Here is a 20206-nt window from a genome sequence, read left to right on the forward strand (position 1 = left end):
TCAACTGTAATGAGAATAATTACTTAAAGCTAATGTTGTCAGGCTATCAAAACATATTAACAGAGCAAAAGTTGTGTGCTATCCCTTTGTTTGCTCTCATCCCAACCAACACTACTATTATTATTATTATGAACATTAGAAGGCAGTTAGTTGCTTCACAACTACTAGTCTTGTGATGCCAGATGTGATTGTCAAATGAGAATACACTGACTTTTAATAGTAGATGGTGGCAAAGTCTGCCACTAACAAGGTTTTTATTCTAAATCCCACCTCCCAGTTTCTCCAGTCTGTGCACATTTAGCATTCAAATAATCTGTAAAACAAACAAAACAACATCTTGCTATCTAGTGAAACATAAAGTGACACATAACAGCCAGTTCTTTATACATTGTATTTACTCTGGCTCAGCTGTGAGTGGCTATTTGGGTAGTGATGCTACCTTACATGCATGGCACTAACAACAAACTTGCTGTTAGTTAGACAATATGTGCAAGTGCACCACTGTTCTGAGCTCCACCTTAATGATGCTTTGGATCAAAAGTTTCCCGATTTAGTAGGTCTACGTTTCCACCTATATTTAAGCCAAAATTTGAATTTCATGCTTGGGATTGTTCCAGCTAAGCTGCGCCATTCCTTGCTGGCCGGTTTGAAAAGTTGAATAGTAGTAGGTGGGCTACAACCTACACCCCATGTGAGCAAGCTTTTGAGTATAATTTTTCTGAGGAGTTAATTAAATAGTATGTCAAATGATTAATCATAACACTCCACATTTTAAGAGCCTACATATTATTTTCAGTACAAATTCTATATTCTATGTTTAGTTTGCACCAACATGGTTGTTGGTGTAGCATCAAGTTCAACTCTGGTCCTGGGGGCCTACTGCCCTTCAGATTTTAGTGCTTTCCCAGCTTTAACACACCTACTTCAACACAGTAAGGGGTGGTTAATGATCCTTAAATTGCTAAAATGTTCAGGGTAGTAGACCTCCAACCAACTAGAACACTGGTCTAGCCAATTGGGATTGAGCTGCAGTTGTTATGAAATTAACATAACCATAATGTCATCATGATGTGCATATCTAACCAGCATGTATTGTACTATCCATAGTCCTGCGTACAGATAAACAAGCCTGTTGGTTCCTAACATGTATTCTCATTACAAGATCATTTCTGACTCTGCAATACTACATGCCTACTAGCACTTTCTTATTACCTAGCATAGTGTTTATCATCACTGTCATATCAAAAACTCGTAACTCTATTCTTTTTGTTATTTTATATAAATATTTGAATCAAACCAGTCAGTAGATATTATCTAAATTTGCTTGGATTAAATCTTGTTGCATTAAAGTCAAGAATATTTCTTTTTAAATTTATCAGTTTGGAGATACAAGGTTTTGTTTTGATAGTGACAGTGTGTAGCTGTGTAGTGTTGAATGTGCTAACTGACGTGTACACAGTGGGATATGAGTCTCATCCTTGTGTTCTTGCAGTGTTGCAGCTTCAGTCTGTTTATATAATCTCTTTCATGTACTTATATGATATCTTGCATCAACACAATTAGCCTTACAATAAGTCATGATTATGCTACTGACTCCATGCAGTGTAGTATGTGGGCCAATTCAGTATGATATAAAGATAAGGAGCCTTGCTTGGTAAATAAGGTTTATTTCCATTTTTGTAATGTCCCTGTACATTAATTTTACTCTGCCTTCCAGCACAAATATAGCTCACCAGGCGAAAAGACCAGCGATTATGAATCAGAACAATCCAACAAAGGTAGGAGTCCTGCAAAAGTTAGAAGTATTTAGTTTTGTCACAAGTAATTCCAAGTGTGTGGATTGTAATCAGTACTTAACTGTGCACATAAGAACATAGTTTCAAATACTTATACCAGTAGTCTTAATCATAGCTTTTAGCAAAGTCAGTATTGACATAGTTTTCTGTTTTGTGCAGTTGGTATTGTGCCACCCAGGACCAAATCTCCCACAGAAGACAAGGATGGCATCCCTAGGAGAAATGGGAAAATGCCCAATGGCCACATCTCAAGGGTGGGTAATCTCAGTACATAGAACAGGGGTGTCTGAAGTCTGGTCCCAGGGCCACAAGCAGTCTGTAGACCCTCTGGCCAATATGTTGCAATTATTCCTTTCATTTAACAGTGGCAGCAGTACTATACACTTTACAATTAACCTGCAAATTAATTTTCTGAATGCCAGTACACAAACAGTGCAGCTGACAGTGGCAGTGTGATGAGCAATGGAATAGTTTTTTATCAAGAGCCATGACAAATGTGTACCTCATATGTCAAGAGGTCATGATGAACTTAATACTAAAATACATTATGAAACCTAACATGGACAATAAAAATTCAAGGGACAAGAAGGCAATAAAAATGAAGTTTTTAAATCAGAGCAAATTCAGTAGTGTACTAAAAATATAACTTGTTCTCTATGTTCGTATTTTTCATATTTTGAGGTATTTTATATATTTCAGAATAATATTTTGGCAGAGAATAACCAGCCCTCAGGTATTTTGATATGGTCCATTCTGACACCCTTTGAAAAACAACCTTTGATTTAAAGTCTATTATTATGTTCAGAATCACAGTGAATAATCACTTTATTGATCAAGAACACTCATATGTAGAAGGAATCTTGATGGAAGCGGAGCAAGTGTGAATGGACAATACATAAGAATAATAGTAAACAAATAAGTAAATAAAACAAATAACGCACAGCCACAAAAAGTATCCTAAATATGTGCACTATATAGCACATGTAAATTAAACACAGAAAGTATTTTCACAATTTAGATCTGGTGGGATATGTCTAACAGATGTAAATGTAAAAAGTGAACTGATGCATTGACTATCTTGCTTAATAAGTGATACTGTTTTTTGATCCCACAACCGGGGAAATTCCATCTCCGCATTTAACCCATCCATGCAAGTGAAACACCACACACACACTAGGGGGCAGTGAGCACACTTGCCTGGAGCGGTGGGCAGCCCTATCCACGGCGCCCGGGGAGCAATTGGGGGTTAGGTGTCTTGCTCAAGGACACCTCAGTCATGGACTGTCGGCGCTCGGGATTGAACCGGCAACCTTCCGGTCACAGGGCCAGATCCCTAACCTCCAGCCCACGACTGCCCCTGAATAAAATTAAGCTGAATAGCTTAAGACTAGTAAAATAATAAAGTGCACTTTCTTGGCTCACGCAAACACACAATTGTCTAGAATTACACGGAATCATATGTAGAATTTTAGTTTATAATTTTCCCTGTTGAATGTGAAAATATGAGCAAAATCACTTGCAAGCAAGCAAAAAAAAAAAAAAAAAAAAGCTTTAGCTTTGATCCTGTTGGAATCAATCTTGAGCAGATACCAAAAACCATAAAACCTTTGCTACTAGACTGGTGACCAGAGAAAAAAGCTCCAGTTTTCTGGTTCTTGAGAACGTCACCACAGATTTCATATTTTAAATCCTGCTTTGCCAAGAACACAAGCTGGTGAGTTGTACACAGTAGACTTGGAGTGTGATTGTTATACTTGGAATGTTTTTTTTCTCTCAGGAGAGGCCCAAGAGTGCAGTGTTCCCGGCCGAGGTGAAGTCTAAGATGAGTGTGGAGGAGCAAAACGAAAGGTTACGTCGGAACCAGAGCAGCTCAGTCAGGGACAAGAGACGAAGCCTCAATCTGTCCAGCAGCCAGCACCTAGATGGCTTCAAACCTTCTGTCAACTACAGAGTGGTGTGCACAAATGACTTACTCATAACTATATATAACCTTTTTATTAGTAAAACTGTTATTTGTTATTGTTATAATAAATATCTTATAGTAATAAATACTGTAGTATTTGACAAATAATCTTAAGATTAATAAGTGAATAATAAGACTAGAGTTTAAGGGGTTAACCCTGTCGGTTGGATATGGCTATCTAGGTAAGGCGGAGAGTGACAGCCCATGAGGTGGACATAAAGGACCTGGAGGCGGCTGTAAGGGGGGAAGGGGTGGAGTCTCCCAGAGAGGAGATCGCCCGTCTACGGCGACAGGTGGAACCTGATCACTATGACCTGGACATCGGCAAAGAGGTGATGCACAGTACTGAGCAGATTCTAAATGTTTATAAAGTTTCATGCCTTCCATGTTTCAACAAAGCTGGGCAGTCATTCAGCAGTACATGCTTAGAATTAGAATTGAACAATCTTTGGTTTAAAACCTCCTGGCCACAAAAAGCCATGCCCAAAGTTGTCCTTAATTCCTCATATTGACAGATCTACCAGGATTGATGCAAACAGAGTGAAGGTGGCTTTGGCCTAATGTGTTTTTGTCCTTTTATTGTTCAGCTGTCAGCCCCAGAAAAAGTGCTGATTCCAGAGCGGTTTCTGGACATAGAACCCAGCACACCACTGAGTCCAGAGGAAGAGAGAGAAAAACAGAAGAAAGTGGAGAGGATAAAGACACTTATCGCCAAATCAAAGTATGCCGCTGTTTTCAGTTGTTTACCTTCATCTGCACATAGACACTCTGCATAGTGGTGTTCCATGGGGTGATCATGTGGTTGTTGTGAGTTTAGATTGCAAACAAATGAATTTGGGTTCAGGTAATGTGACCAAAGTACTAATGAAATATTTTAATAAGGCCATTTAGATTGTTATTTGTTCAATGTTTAGTGATTTCCCTGCTCATTCAACACAGTTCTTACCTTATTACATGTTTAAACAAGGAAAGCAAAGAAACTCACTAGAACTGCACACCTTGCCATGTTGGAAATTCAGAGTGCTTGATGAATGATTGAGTTTTATTTTTTGCTAGCCAATCATTTATTCCTCTTCTGTGTGCTGTATTCAGTCATGTGTAATAGCTCTCCATTATCTGTTCCCCCAGCATGCAGAATGTTGTGCCGGTATTGGACGGCCCAGCTGAGACCTCTGGTAACACTGAGCAGCAGCTGCAGGAACAGGAGAAACGCATAGAGATCTCATGTGCTCTGGCCGCTGAGGCATCTCGGCGCGGCCGCCTGCTCTCCGGTGAGGAAGCCTGCCGCCCCGAGGAGCCCGGGCGAGCCATCACCCCCTCTGTCTGACCCCCTGCCTGGCTCCCTTGACCTTTAATTGGCCCATTCTCTCAGTCACCAACCTTGTCAGCTCTCACTGTCCTTCACTGTCTGAAAATTCACACTTCAGAGCAGAGGTTACATTCGCCATATAAAACTTAATAACTTTAACACAATAAAAAAGGAGAATGTATATCTAATAAACAGACTTAGTGCACATATACTGTAGGAACTAGGCTAAAGAACAATTAACCCACCATCACAAGCATTTATACGTATATTCGTACTCACTGTACAATTTCCTACTACTGTGGTGTAACTTCTGCTTCGAAGTGTCCATATTGATTTAAATATTACTACCTAAACAGAAAGAGTATGCCTACTTATCTGCGAAGGTAGTTAATGCCAAATTAAGTGAAAGTAAAATTTACCCAAGTCATTGATTCTCTTGTCTTCCATGACGTCATATACAAGACACATACATGTGTTACATACAAGATCATCTAAGATATCACTGGGTAGAGGTCATGATCAGCTGCAGTAAGACAAAGAAATAACTGGAGAGAAGCACCTCTCATTCTGTTGCCTTATATTGCTGCTTCTTAGTTTGTCTAAGCATTTTTTATTTAATGTCTATCAGCTTTCAATAGTCCTAACATAAAGATAGATCTTATTTATATTAACTCAAACTAATGAATGATGCAGAACATAGTTGGTGAAACACTCAGGATCATGACTGTCATTATGCGGTCATTATAGTTTTCTTTCATTTCCTGCAGTGTTTCATAGCTTAGACTTAGAACAGCACACATCCTGCTGTTTTCATTTAGCGGTCTGGCTTGTGGTCCCAGACACTTTTCTTATCCCTCTCGGGTCCACACCACTTTCTCCTTTGCTCCATGTTTAATTTCATGTTTGCATTTTTGTTTTATTTATTTTTTTGTTTTATTTATTTATTATTTTTGTATGTGTTTGTGTTTGCCCATCGTTCCGTTCCACTGCATTGCAGCCCAGACTGCCCCCAGTTCCCCCGTCTCCCTGACCAACCTGGCCCCTTCCCCTTCTGCTGACTTCTCTGACTCCTCCCACATCATGAAGGTGTGAGTGTGTGAAGGTGAGTTCCGCACACCGCACAAAAGCCCCCCTCCCCTTTCACTCCCTCTCTCGCACAGTAATGCTGCATTTGACTTAATTTAGAAGTGGAAAGTTGGGGCTTGGAATTTTTGACTATTGTAAGCAACAAGCTAGCCACATAACATTATGAGTGATAACTTTCACGTCTATAATTAGCGACTTATCATATATGGTATAATGCTGAACTCTGAACAGAGAAGATTTCCCTGACTTTCTGAACAGGAATTCTCACTTGACAAGGCGTTTTGTTTTTCCTACTTGGAGATTCCGAGTCGAATGCAGCATCTGCTCACTCTGGCCTTGCTTTCTTGTTACTTTTCCTTTGACTGGAGCCTGCTTCTCTCGCAGCCTTTCATAATCAGAACATGCAAAAAGAACAGTGAAAATCAAGAAATACTGAAATTTTAGAAACCGTGTGAGTCCAGTGAGGTTCACTATTGAAAGACAGAGTGTTACTCAGGTCTAAACACTTGGATTAGATGATATTAAACTATATATCACACACCCTTGTGATCATTTTAGCTAAGAAAAGTCCCAAAGGAAAGATTCAAGGTTCTGATTCTGCTGACTGTGAACTTATTTCCAATTAAAAAACTCTGCACTATCTTGGCTTAAAGGGCAGCTTGCCTGATCCAATTTCATCAAGCTCCACAGGGATTCATGCTTTATGAAAAGTGTAATTTAGGGCTATACTATCTGCCAGAACAGTAATGATTTCTGAGACTATTTTGCTTCCTCTTTCTAAAACCAAGTGCACTCGTGTGAAATAGCAGGGTTTTGCTTTTGGCACTTTAGGCATCTTCATCTGCTGTTTACAAGGTCAAAATCCATTAAAAATGTCTTATAATAAAGCGTGCAATCTTTGCTTGAGCACTGTTTTCACTGCTCTTTGGTCCATGTTGCAGCTTGTCCTTTAATGTGTAAGATAAATCAAGAATACTCTTAACTGACTGTCATAGACACCTACAATGTTTTTGATATATGACACATATATATTACTGCAGGCACAGTAAACCTGATACACTATGCACAATTAATGGGGGGTACTTGTTATGACAGATTGCATGCCTGTTTCATCAATAAAAAGGTGCGGTCTGATTCAAAAGATATTGTCAAAGCCCTCTGGAACATTTTGTATATTAGTTTTGCGACTTTTGTAAGAGGCTACATAACAATGGGTCATAGTGTTTATTGATCACTCAATAAAATTATACAGTCTGGTTTTGAGAAATGTGGTGAAAGATGTGTTTTGGAGTCCTCTCAGTAGTTCACTTTTGGTTTGGTGCGTTTACAATGTGAGCAATGATGTTTTTTATTGCAGAGTGCCAATACTTTAGTATTTGATGTCACCATTCCTCATTTTTCTTCTTCTTCTTGTCTTTATTTCACCATCATTTTCAGCTCAAGCACTGGCTGCTGTGAAGTTCGATGGTGAACCCTTCTGAGTGCCAGCTTGGAGACAGAGTGGCAAACGAAAAATGCCCAAAAACTGACAAAGTTCATCTCCCCAAACAAGTGTATTTATTCCAGTTAACAACATGACTACAGGAAGAGGAATACTACAGTGTTTGGAGGTTGGGGACACAAGGGTGTGACAGTCTAAGAAACAAAGCACAGAGGTTGCCCCAAGGATGCGTCCTCGCAATTGGTCTCTCTAGCTCTCATTGCACTCACATGCTTCTTCCTCCACCGAGTCCTAACTAAATGCAAATAACAAAGCTGACTTGACATGGGAGGGTAAGCAGCCACATAATGAAAGCTACAGAACTAGCCAGAAAGGTAGACTTGTTTACACAAGACCACATTTACTCCTTGTCATATTGTATGACAGGAGTATCTGTTACAGTCATATTGAAAAGGCTGGACTCAGCAGCTCAGGACAGGATCTGCAGAAGTGAGATTGGAGACACAAGCATGTCAATAAACAGTGTAACGGCCCAAGAACAGAAGGAAAGCTATTCCGAAACACATAATGGAAAGTCTGGTAGACCAAGAGAGTGAGGAGAAAGTAGCAGAACCGGACAGGGGGTAGCAGGACTAGATCAAGGACCACTGAAAGTTGACCAGATCGGCGCCTCAGTATGTTACAACCAGAGAGACTGAACACTAACTCAACAATAGCACCTACATCTGAGTTTCAAGCTACAGCTACTCACCACAAACCACTCTCGTGATCGTCTGAAGATCATGTAGAGGCATTATCCTAGAGTTGGGAACAATCGCAATATGTGAAAGCGCCCATTCCCTCTCTGGTCAAAAGGACCACAGTGAGAAGATGCTTTGAAAGAGACTTGGACAAACGTATGGACCTCAACGTGAAGAGCTTGCATGGGCACTTACTTTCTCGTTCCCTTCATCTACACATCAGAGGAGATCAAGCCCACCTAAAGACAGACTCACTGTGACTCCTTCTAGCCTCTTCTTTCCCATCCCGCCTTTTCACTTTTCACTTTAAATAGGGCTTGCTGGGAACTAGGTCCCAGCTCTCACCAGTCCAGTACCTTCTGGTGCTGTTAGCACTGCAGTGTCTCAACCTATTGGTTCAATATTATACATATATATCTGTAGAAGGTACATATATATTGATTTGAGTTGTATTCAAAGCCATGTGGATCCTCATAGTGCTTTTACTGAAATATGTGTGCGAGGTGAAAGGAGTATACTGATTTATAAATAGTAGGTTATAGAATGAAAGTTGGAAAAAAGTGCCCTTAGAACTGTAAATCTGCTTGTTGAAAGAGTGTATTATTTAGGATGTTGGGGGTGGGTGGGAGAAAGGGAGGGCAGCAACTTGCATCTCAGCCTGTATTGTGTTAAATTAAAATATGTAGCCCATAGATTCCCCTGTGAATATTGCGCCCAGTAGTGTAACACTGTGCCATTGGATATTTCATTTGGACATTTTGGATCTTTTTCGTGCTTAGGCAAAATGGTATGTTGTGTAAATACTGATATTGATATTTGATGCGAAATTAAATGAAACAAGTATTTTTATATTACCGCCAAATACCTTTGATGTATGTTATCAAGCAGCTTGATTACAGTGTATCATAAAAGTAACAAATAATTTGCCAAAACCTACGTTTCCTATTTTCTACTTCGATTCAGCGTTTTGGCTCTCAGAGACGCAATCCCTCACTGAAACCTGACACGTCATGCAAGTTGTTAGGCCGTCCCATGCTTTTCGGCACTTCGGCTAACATTTTAAAGTAAGGAAAATGGGTCTGTGACTAGTCTAGCTTTAAATTGTGGCTTCAGTTTGTGTACAGTGCTGTTTTTATGGAAATATGTTTCAGAAAACGATGCTTCTTTTTCTCTTGCTCTCTCTTAAACTCATTAGCACATGCAAGTCCTTTTGCAAAGTGAGATAACTGAATCAGGCGAAGTTTTCTGATAGCTGGAACAGAAACATACACATGATTAATGTCTCAGAATTGGATCCTAATTTCCAAAAAGTTAAAAGAAACAGGCCCAAGGGGATGATAGAGGTTCTATTTTTATTATTTTAAAGAAAGGGAAAAATAATGTCATCAAAATGCAGTACATATTTTTCTAAGAGCATGGATCTTTGATGAATAAGATGAAGTCTGATCAATGAAATTTCTAACAGAGAGTGTTTTGCATTTTTCATGGCACTGGGGATTAAAGTTGGCATATCTTTATTTTGTTATGTGTTGTTTTGAAGGCCTCGGTTAAGGATAATTTTTAAGAAATTTATTTTTTATGTAATTGAAATGAAACACGTCAGGAAATGCAAAACAGTCAGAACAGAGGTGTCTAATATTTGGTTTTAAAACATGTAGCATATAAAGCTAACAAAGGACTAAACATTGGTCTGTGTACATATTTTCAAACCAAATTAAATCTTCATATTAACAGTTACTATTGCTACTTTGAGGAAAAATAAAGAAAAAATGCTTGAACTATGCAAATCAAAACAGTCAATATGCTTGCTTTAGGAATACCCTCATGCAATAAAGTGAATGTATTCAAATGTGTCTTTTGTCTGCATCTTTCTGCTGGTATTAGTCGATCCAAGAGAAGATTCCCACATTCACAAAGCATGTTTTCCTCTAATCAGTACTATAAAAAAAACAAAGACTACTTGGATCCATCTGGCCATAACAAAGAAAAACACTAAGGCTAGCTGAACTGCTGAACTTGTGTTTCCTGCTGAAAAAGGTCCCTCGGAAACCATTAAGATTAACTGATGGTTGCTTTCAAATAGGAAGTGGCTTAATAGTTTCCAATGGTGACCCATAGTTTCCTGTAGAACACCTTTATATCCCATTAGGAAACCACTACATGCATTTGGAATCAGCCATAGTTTACCTGTTGAAACATTAGGATTGTTTACATAGTGATGATAGCGAATCAAAAAAGTCATAACACGTTACAAAACCATAAGGAACTAATAGTAACACAATGTTTTTTTCAGTAGGTCTGTATTGCATTAGGTATTTAAAGTCATTATAAACTAAATGTTTAAACTAAATGCTAAACTAAACTCATTAAGAGTAGTCTAATGTTGTATTATTTACTTTCCAAATGACCAGTGAATCATAGACATTTTTTTTTTTCAGTTCCATGGTGATTTAGTAAATACATGTGGTTTAGAAAACATTTTATTTCATTCATATTAGGCAGTACAAATCTGGCAGTTCCACCTCAAAGTGTCTGGAAACCAACAGCATGATTGATTATCAGTGTAACTGAAAACAGAAGGGTTCTCAAACATCACACAGATTTTCTGTTGTCCTGTCTTGGACGATTGCTTACAGCAGATCAGTTAATGCTAAAGCTGTTGCAGTGTTTTTGTTTGACTTGGGTGTGGAAAATCTGGGAAGACTTTCTCATCCAAGACACTTTCACATTCAGTTTCATGGCCAAAGTCATAACACAGGGTTACATATAATTAGATATTACTTTATGTTAAAGGGAAATGCCACCAATCTTTCAAAAGCTTTTTGCAGTGGTGGTGATAAGAACTTGGATTGCAATGTCTACAGCACAAATATAGCCATCTTACTTACTATGGAAAACTAACAGTGAACCAGAAACCCAGAAACAGAAAAGGGAGTTTGATACTTTTGATCTCAGGACACACAAGTCCTGCTAGTGTTTTAGAAGAACAGCAAATTTGTGAGAGCTGGTTATTCTGTAGCCTAATGTGTCATCAATATTGATGTACTGGAAAGCCTTTGGATTGGTTACATGGCAAAGCCATTCATAACCAGTACTGTTGGCCTGGTTAATGTTTGCTACATATACTCTGACATAAGGGTTCAAAGGTCAGGCTTACATGATAGGGCAACACAAGGGACAATGAAGAGGTGAACAAATCAAGTCAAACAGTGCACACTGAGCGGAGAACATTATGGTTCCAGTCACAGAGTTTCAGAGTGAGTTTACTGCATTTGATTTCATGACTTTAAAGTGTAAATAATGATAATAAGTAGTTATCCAAGTGTTTGGTATGTGGACTCCTGGTATAGATGAGGAGTCGGGTAGCTTGATCAAAGATACATTGTGGTTGGTTTAAATGAGGTGGCATTTCTCCTTCATTCCATGAGTACTCCTCTGAAAAGGCATGGCCATTGTCATAAAACTAGGTAGCAATAATATAGTCATATTTTATCTAACACATACCTTTACTGACAATTTTGGTGTCATTAGTTTCATTTGTAGATGTAGCTTTTTGGTACTGTATTTTTGGGTACTTTCTTCATTATTGATCTCAACTTTACCTTTCCATACTTTCTAAATGGAGTGCAAATTCTTACTTTCTTACTTTCTCTTTGTTCCCTAACTGGGCTACAGAGATCGGTGTGGGTTTATCATGCTTTGGTATATTCTTCATACTGTTTGGAGTGCTGCTGTACTTTGACTCTGTCTTGCTGGCATTTGGAAACGTAAGTACCTCACATCAAACACTCAACGCTCTGTTTGAAGCATGATACAAGATGTGTCCTTAAGCACAGCAGGCCCAGTTAAAAGGCTATGCAGTGATATGCAGTGCTACAAAAAAAATGTGTTAATTGTCTTAGGAAATAAAATTTCAAGCGAAGTCATATTTATTTTTTTAAACAGACCCATTTCAATAAGGTACTCTTTCAAAAGGTGCCTGGTAAGGTTCAGATTGTTATTATTTGCACAGTTTCTTTCAGGATTTTTGCAGGTTAATATTCAGAACACCTTTGTACACTTTTGATCTCATCAATAACAGCTCCAGACTTTGATGTTTCCATCTTCTGGTTGGAATTCTTCTCCTGCCTTTCTCCACACAAAGAGTTATTTATTCATGTATAACAAATCTATTTGATGTTGAGCTTGTACAGAATGTTTTCTCTAAACTAGTATTTCATTTTGTTAAACATTAAAAAGAAATAACCTGCAGAACTTTACCAATTTAAATGGATGAGTGTGCAAATGCTTTTTTGTTACCCCATTTCCAAAAAAAGTTATGTTGTGCAAAAAGTAAATAGAAACAGAAGGAATGATGTCATCATTTAAGCCCTATACCTAATTGAAAATAGTACAATGACAACATATCAAATGTTGAAAAAGAAATGTTATTGTTTTTTGAAAAATATATGGCCATTTTGAATTTGATACCAACGACACGTTTCATAAAATCTGGGACAGGGGCAACAAAAGACTAATAATGATGTGTAATGCTAAAAAAACACGGTGGAACTAAATTAATTAGCAACATTAAGTAAAGAAGTAAAGACTGGGTGGGGTTCATCACTCTGTGAAAGACTTCATGGGCAAATAGCTTTTGTCAACATAAAGTAGCAAAGAACTTGGGGATTTTATCCTCTGTGGTACATAATATTGTTGAAAGATTCCTAGAAGGGACAAGACCAAAAACCAGTAATGGCTGGCCATGTTCTTTGGGCTCTGCATTAAAAACAGACATGATTCTGCAGGGGAAATCACTGCTTGGGCTCAGTAACGCTTCCAAAAACCAGTGCCTATGAACACAATTTGTTGATCCACAAATGCAAGATAAAACTCTACCATGCAAAAAAAAAACATTTATATACAGGATCCATAAACGCCACTGCCTTGTCTGCGCCCGAGCTGACTTAAGAAACATTGAAATGAGGTGAAGTGAAAAAGTGTCCTGCAGTCTGACAAATTATTTACTTTTTTTTTTTTTTGGAAATCATGGACAGGGCATCATCCTGGCTAAAGAGGAAAGTGACCATCCAGCTTGTTATCTGAGCACAATTCAAAAGCCAGCAGTCATGATGGGATGGGGGTGCATTGTGCACATGGCATTGGGTAACATAAAGCTGAATATATTTTGCCATCCAGACAACATCTTTTTCAGAGAAGGCCTTGTTTCTTTCAGGAAGACAATACCTATAATAAATAGGTACTACATTCTGCATGTATTGCAACAGCCTGTCCCTGTAGTAAAAGAGTCTGGGTGCTAAACTGGTCTGCCTGCAGTCCAGACCTGTCACCCACTGAAAACCTGAAGACCCTGAACTGATGAACAGCTGAAATCCTATATCAAGCAAGCATGTGAAAAAATGCAATTCCCAAACACTTAAAGAGTGTTGTGAAAAGAAGAAGTGATGCAACACAGTAGTAAACATGCTACTGTCATACAGTTTTTGAAGTGTGTCACTGGCATCAAAATTCAAAATAGGCATATATTAAAAAAAAAAAAACAATAAATTTTTTTTTCAACATTTGGTATGTTGTTTTTGTACTACTTTCAAATAAATAAAGTGTTAAAATGATTTGCATATTATTGCATTCTGTTTTTATTTACATTTTGCACCACTTTTGTCCTATCTTTTTTGTAAATGAGGATGCACTTAAATGTTCTTACATAAAATGTCCTTACTCAGTGGAAGAATATTCAAGCTCACACAATATGCAATGCATTTTCTTGCTCTACCACAGATCCTGTTCCTGGCTGGTCTGGCCTTCATTATTGGCCTGAGGAGAACTGCACACTTCTTCTTCCAGAGACAGAAGCTCAAAGCCTCATCATTTTTTCTTGGCGGTGTAGCTTTAGTGGTGCTACGATGGCCACGCATTGGCATGCTAGTGGAAAGTTATGGCTTTGTGCTTCTGTTCAAGTGAGTAGCATATTTCTAACCAATTGGCTTCAATGTCAATGGATTCTGTCAACATGATCAAGATACCAAAAGTGCTTCTCGGAAGGTTTGGTCTTAATGAGGGATGCGATGCACATGCAATGTGGGGAGGCAGCTGCTTACTGTTATGGTAGATTCTTTGGAAAGATTGTAGGAAAAATAGAGTCTAGCTATGTAAAATCCTGTTCCCTAACAGAATTAGCCCTTTCCGTCCTAATGGGCCTTTCTCACAAAAATCTCAAGCACCTGTGGCTGCCAAGTTAACTCAAACGCATTATGTAGCTGAGAACTTACCAGTTTTGCTCAGAAAACACTACAGACAGCCAAGATTTTTTGTCTTTCACATTAAGATTTTTGAATCCACATAGTTTTGTTGTAATTAGTACAATAACAATGTCAGTGTCGATCCAGATTCTGAATTAATACATGACATTTGGGAAGTTGGCTTTTTTCTCCAGGTTTTATTTTATTCTTCTTTAGTCTTCTTTTATTCTGTCTAGCTTGTTGTACCAAATACAAAATAGAAAACATATATTATTATTATTCATATTATTAGAAATACAATACACAGAATTAGCTCAATAGAAATGATTGGATATTTAACCATGATAATGAATAGCAAGATCATTTAGCAGCTAATATTAGCAGATAGCTAATGTTAGGAGCCAACATTACATTTATGGTATTTGGCTGACACTCTTATCCAGAGCGACTTACAATTTGATCATTTTACATAGGTAGGCTAAGGTGGTGTTAGGAGTCTTGCCCAGGGACCCTTATTGGTATAGTGTAGGGCACTTGCCCAGAACAAGGGTTTTTAAGAACAAGGGTGATGTGCAGAACTGCAGTAACTACAGAGGTATAAAGTTGATGAGCCACACCATGAAGGTATGGGAAAGAGTTGTTGAAGCAAGGCTAAGGCGAGAGGTCCAGATCACTGAGCAGCAGTTTGGTTTCTTGCCCAGAAAGAGTACCACAGATGCAATTTTTGCATTGAGAGTGTTGGTAGTTGGAAGTACAGAGAAGGTCAGAAGGAGCTACATTGTGTCTTTGTGGATCTAGAATAGGCATATGATAGGGTGCCAAGAGAGGTACTGTGGTACTGTATGAGGAAGTCAGGTGGAAAGGTGAAGATGCAAGGAGTAGAGGTCATAAAGGTGGATGACTTCAAATATCTTGGGTCAACCATCCAGAGCAATGGACAGTGTAGAAATGAGGTGAAGAAGAGGGTGCAGGCAGGATCTAGCGGGTGGAGACAGGTGTCAGGGCTGATGTGTGACAGAAGGATAGCAGCAAGAGTGAAATGGAAGTTTTACAAGACAGCAGTGTGTCCTGCTATGATGTATGGTTTGGAGACTGTGGCTCTGTCTAAAAGACAGGAGGCTGAGCTGGAGCTGGCAGAGATGAAGATGCTGAGATTTTCGTTGGGAGTGACAAGGATGGACAAGATTAGAAATGAGCAGATCAGAGGGACAGTGAAGGTGGAGCAGTTTGGAGATAAAGCCAGAGAGGCCAGGTTGAGATGGTTTGGACATGTGTTGAGGAGGAATAGTGGATATACTGGGCAAAGAATGTTGGAGATGGAGCTGCCGGGTAGAAGGAGAATAGGTAGAACTCAGAGAAGGTTTATGGATGTAGTGAAGGTAGACATGGAGATGGTTGGTGTGAAAGTAGAGGAGGCAATGGATAGGGCAGGATGGAGGAAGATGATCCGCTGTGGCAACCCCTAAAGGGAGCAGCCAAAAAAAGAAGTAGGGTGCTTGCCCAGGTGGGGGATTGAACCCCTGTCTACAGTGTCGAAGGCAAAGGTGTTAACCTCTACACTAACCAACCACACGTTAGCTACCCATTATCATGCAATACCATTTACAAGTAACCTGCACTACTTAAGTCCACTTACATAGCAAATTCATTCATTCAGTCAGTTAAAATAGTTCCATTTAAATTTCAAGACTAAGTTAGCTAGCTAATTTACAAAAAAGCTAGATACTTGCCTAGATTGTTTTCTCTTCACAATGAATATGTAATGAGGGAATTGAGCATGAACCCCAGTCGAATTGCCTGTGAGCACACCAGAAGTACTATAAATATGAAAGTGTCAGTTGTCTACATAAAGTTTATCATGAAAATATGAGTATAATGTTCTGCACCATTCCAGATCATTTTTCCCAGTAGCCTTTGGATTCCTTGGAACAGTCTTCAATATGCCCTTCCTCAGTACTGTAAGTATATAAGTTATTTTTCAACAGTACTAGAGGTTCATTGTTAACAGTAGTAATTCCCTTTTGTTCCTCTGTCTTTTCACAGTTATTCAGCTTTTCAGGAAGTAGTTCGTCAGTGGTGTGAGGGGGTTGCAATGGCAGAGGAACTAAAAGGCTGGATAACAGTGTAGATCTTGAGACTGTGGCCAATTTGGGGGAACAACACACCAAGAATGAAACCTTGGCAAAAAAGCAAAACCAAAAATCCACCAGTCATCAAAGTTTGCATGTTTTTTTTTGCTGTATGACATGGACTGTATTTTAAGAATTTTTCCGTTGATATTTGTACCATTTTAAATAAATCCACTGTTATACTGAAATGCTCTACTCATTTTAATAAGCTGGAATAATTAAATGGATTCATCTACTGTATCTCTATTATACTTCAATTTAAGGTAGGCAATCAAAAAAGAATGAAACCAAGATGATTCACAGACTCTTCACCATTTTCTTCTCAAGATGTGGCCCAAATTAAATGTGTTGCACATAGTTGCTAAAGCTTGTTGACCTACTGTCATGTCCTCCATCTGCATTTTGGATGAAAGCTTGTGCTCATTCATATGTGTTCCTGTTTTCTTTGCCCTATTAAAACTTGAAAATAGAATCTAATTTAATTTTGTCATTGGACCTTATCAGTAATAGATGACAAAATTCCACAAAGGTCTTCCGATGAAGCCAGTGGGTATTGAGATGGGGTCAGATCAGAGGAGAGAGACAGGGGTGAGGTTTTGCCATGGCCTGCTGAGAAGCCCATGACGCAGGATGTTTTGGAGTATAAAAAGGGGATAGAGACAGCCAAGGTACCTTACCCCATACCTGGACCTGACGAAATACACAGGTAAGTCACATACTGCTATGAATTTGCATTTATCCAGTAGTTGTGTAGTAGAATATGGTAACTAGCTTTCAAAGTATTATACTTCATTAAAGCTCTAACTGTTATTTAGTGGTCTTTCAAATGTTGTTTTTCCAAATTTCTGTAGAATAATATTAAGGAGCTGATCTCTCATCTATTGTCAGTGTTGGCTCCATGATATTACACATACTGCATATGTGTAAGGACAACAAGTGAAAATCTCAGGATGTTAACAGTGACTGATGTAACGACATCAGCTGCAGTTCATTTGTGGCGTTTAATTGGACAGGACTTATAAATTAGTATCTTTTGAAAAAAGGCTCAGTACTACTGCTGTGGCTGTGAGCTGTTGGGTTCTGCCTGAACATTTTGGTAGAGCAGTATAAAAACTGCCCAATAAAAATAATAATCAGTTTCCTGGACTACACAGAATTCTGAATGGAGATTCACTTTTCAAAGGAAAATGTTGCACAGCATTAAGCTTAATCCCTGTCTGAGATAGCAACCCTTAAATACATAAATGCAGATTAAATCATATAACTTTTAAGATGTTATATTTGTATTGTTTCTTAAGAAAATAATAGATGGTTGTTCTTAAAATTAAGCTTTAAAAATTCTGACCATGTTTTTTTTTTTTTTTCGATTGAACCTGCAGTATCGAGCATAACCTTTTGGTTTCAGAGGAACACTCGAAGAGCAGATTAGCCACAGGAGGAAAGGTGACGTCAGATGTTTTTGATGTTGTTTTTGAAGTTTGTGTGTGTGTGTGTGTGTGTGTGTGTGTGTGTGTGTGTGTGTGTGTGTGTGTGTGTGTGTGTGTGTGTGCACAGCACATGTGTGGGTGCTGACAGGAAACTCTCATCAAGAAAAGGGTACATTTATACACCTCCAGTCAATTTAATGCCATGCTCCTATGTAACTGCAGGAAAATTGTAGCCCAGACAAATAAAGTGAAAAAAACTTTGCATGTAAATTGTTTGCAAAAGTTGTTTGTTGATTGTGTGGTTATATTGTGATTATTATGCTGCTTTTTCTCACAGATTCCGATATTTCTCTTCAGTGCACTGGGGATATTACTGGAAATGCTACTGTTTACTATGATGCTTATGGTATCAGTTACATTTGGTGAGACCTACCCCACTGGGCCTCTAATATTCGGTGCTGAAGGTATTTGTAGATGCACTATACAGATTCTTCATAATTACCTTCATAAATCATTTCTGGGGTGTAAAATTACATAATTGGTGTAAAGTATTATTTTGCAATATCTGTACATTACTCAACTTTTACAAGCAGAGAAAAAAGTACCTTAAAATACTTGCTATTAAATCTCAAAGCCAGGATATTTTTCTCTTTTCAATTAGAGTTTATTTTTTATATTCAAAAATTGGCAAAAAAATGAACATGCTACCTTGTTTATTAAAAAATAAGAATTTGCAGTTAGAAGGAAGTAGGACAGCACTTGTATAATTTACTGAACATTTATTAAGAAAATAGCTCAGATGCGTTCAGATACGCACTCTTCTCAGAGTGCTTATGACATTGTAATATGTGAAAACATATCAAAAGTGATCAATGGAAAATTTTGTATTCTGTCCACATTTAGTTGTATTTCTCATATGTCTTTGAACTGGCAGTGGCATGTATTACATGTATTAGATCCCCCTAGTTTTTTGTTACAAGCTTTTAAGATTTTAAATGGTAATTTTAGGTGTTACAATTGTGTTGTTTTTCACCACATAGTGCTAAATAATTACACATATGCACAAACAAATAAGGTGTTTAGGATTGCATGCTTGTAGACCTCTGTGGTTTATTTACTAGTGTGCCCATGCCGCCTTAGCTATGTGGGAAATACTTGACAACAACGGATTTCACAAAAACGTAAAATCAGACACAAATCTCCAGTAGTCTGACATTCTAATGAAGTAGGCCATGATGTTAACTCATTGCATTTCATGGGCTTAGAAATGGTGAATCATTTGTCAGTGGGTGGAGACAGTAAGAGGTGCCACTTACAAAGAGAGGCTTAGAATGTTTGCGCTTTGACCTTAACTTGTTTTTGTTGAGACTTAAAATTTATGTTGCACATGGTCATCAGCTTGTTGATCTTGTTTGTAATTGTAGCCAACAACTACTAAAAAATACTAATTATATAGACCCAGCCTACACATGATGTACATTAAGTGAGTCACAACTACTAACAACAGTGTTTACTTCTATTTACTTAAGTATGTTTAAATATAGATGCTGTTTTTAATTTCACTCTATTTTTGGCTTCACGAAACTTGCATTTTTGACAAAGTTTTTTGTGAAGACAACTCAAAGAACCATTTGAATGCTTAAATGGCATTTTTAAAAACCCTTTTATATCACATAAAAAAACTCTTGAAAGCTTTATTAGCACTGTGTAGAACCCTTTTTGTTCAATGAGGTATTGACTCTGTTTCTTTAGGTGAAACACCTGAGGAGACAGTGTTCCAAGTTCTGCAGAGATTAGATCTTCTACCCACTTCTGGACCCCCATTGTCCAAACCTTCAGTCTACTTCCCCACAGATGTAGCCAACGCACCCCTGAGTTCAGGCTTTCCCAGGAATGCATGGTGGTGGCACCCAGAAATACTTCATCCTGAGATGAGGAAGAGACATAATCTTGCATCCTACAACCTGAATTCATTTGGCCTTCGCTATGGGAAGTGAGAGCCTTGCTCTTCAAAAGGCATTGTGTACACACAACAATTCTGTATTAATCAACTATTTAATAAAAATCACTTTAATT

At 38.2% G+C, this 20206-nt stretch overlaps 2 protein-coding genes across 14 annotated transcripts in view; both read left to right on the forward strand.

Moving 5' to 3' along the window:
* plekha6 (pleckstrin homology domain containing, family A member 6) overlaps nucleotides 1–10188 on the forward strand; it is a 161565-nt gene extending 151377 nt beyond the window's left edge. For 11 of the 12 annotated variants that reach the window (XM_017694703.2, XM_017694694.2, XM_017694695.2 and 8 more), the window contains 8 exons: nucleotides 1718–1778; nucleotides 1956–2050; nucleotides 3574–3750; nucleotides 3942–4091; nucleotides 4347–4480; nucleotides 4888–5030; nucleotides 6066–6170; nucleotides 7592–10188. In XM_017694703.2, coding sequence (XP_017550192.1) covers nucleotides 1718–1778; nucleotides 1956–2050; nucleotides 3574–3750; nucleotides 3942–4091; nucleotides 4347–4480; nucleotides 4888–5030; nucleotides 6066–6160 — 855 coding nt within the window. In that variant the 3' untranslated portion in view covers nucleotides 6161–6170; nucleotides 7592–10188. The remainder of the gene's footprint in view (nucleotides 1–1717; nucleotides 1779–1955; nucleotides 2051–3573; nucleotides 3751–3941; nucleotides 4092–4346; nucleotides 4481–4887; nucleotides 5031–6065; nucleotides 6171–7591) is intronic. The other variant, XM_017694697.2, reaches the window with a different exon arrangement.
* A 1316-nt stretch (nucleotides 10189–11504) lies between these two features.
* Nucleotides 11505–20201, forward strand: LOC108425767 (vesicle transport protein GOT1A). 2 transcript variants are annotated; one of them, XM_017694711.2, is made up of 5 exons: nucleotides 11505–11592; nucleotides 12011–12102; nucleotides 14114–14292; nucleotides 16469–16532; nucleotides 16618–16891. In XM_017694711.2, the coding sequence occupies exons 1-5, from the start codon at nucleotides 11568–11570 to the stop codon at nucleotides 16654–16656; spliced, it is 399 nt and encodes a 132-aa protein (XP_017550200.1). In that variant the 5' UTR covers nucleotides 11505–11567; the 3' UTR covers nucleotides 16657–16891. The 2 variants fall into 2 exon arrangements, with proteins under 2 accessions (XP_017550200.1, XP_037387940.1); XM_037532043.1 differs by lacking the exons at nucleotides 11505–11592; nucleotides 12011–12102; nucleotides 14114–14292 and adding exons at nucleotides 18083–18146; nucleotides 18468–18594; nucleotides 19883–20201 and having other exon boundaries at nucleotides 16087–16532; nucleotides 16618–17409.
* Nucleotides 20202–20206: the final 5 nt, after the last annotated feature.

This window comes from Pygocentrus nattereri, chromosome 21 (assembly GCF_015220715.1).
Source record: "Pygocentrus nattereri isolate fPygNat1 chromosome 21, fPygNat1.pri, whole genome shotgun sequence".
In the NCBI taxonomy this organism is placed as follows: Eukaryota; Metazoa; Chordata; class Actinopteri; order Characiformes; family Serrasalmidae; genus Pygocentrus; species Pygocentrus nattereri.

Coding starts and splice junctions, on each gene's coding strand:
- LOC108425767 (XM_037532043.1), top strand. CDS start 17,324: ATGACGCAGGATGTTTTGGAGTATAAAAAGGGGATAGAGACAGCCAAG. Junction 17,410..18,082: donor GGACCTGACGAAATACACAG/GTAAGTCACATA, acceptor TTGAACCTGCAG/TATCGAGCATAACCTTTTGG. Junction 18,147..18,467: donor GATTAGCCACAGGAGGAAAG/GTGACGTCAGAT, acceptor TTTTTCTCACAG/ATTCCGATATTTCTCTTCAG.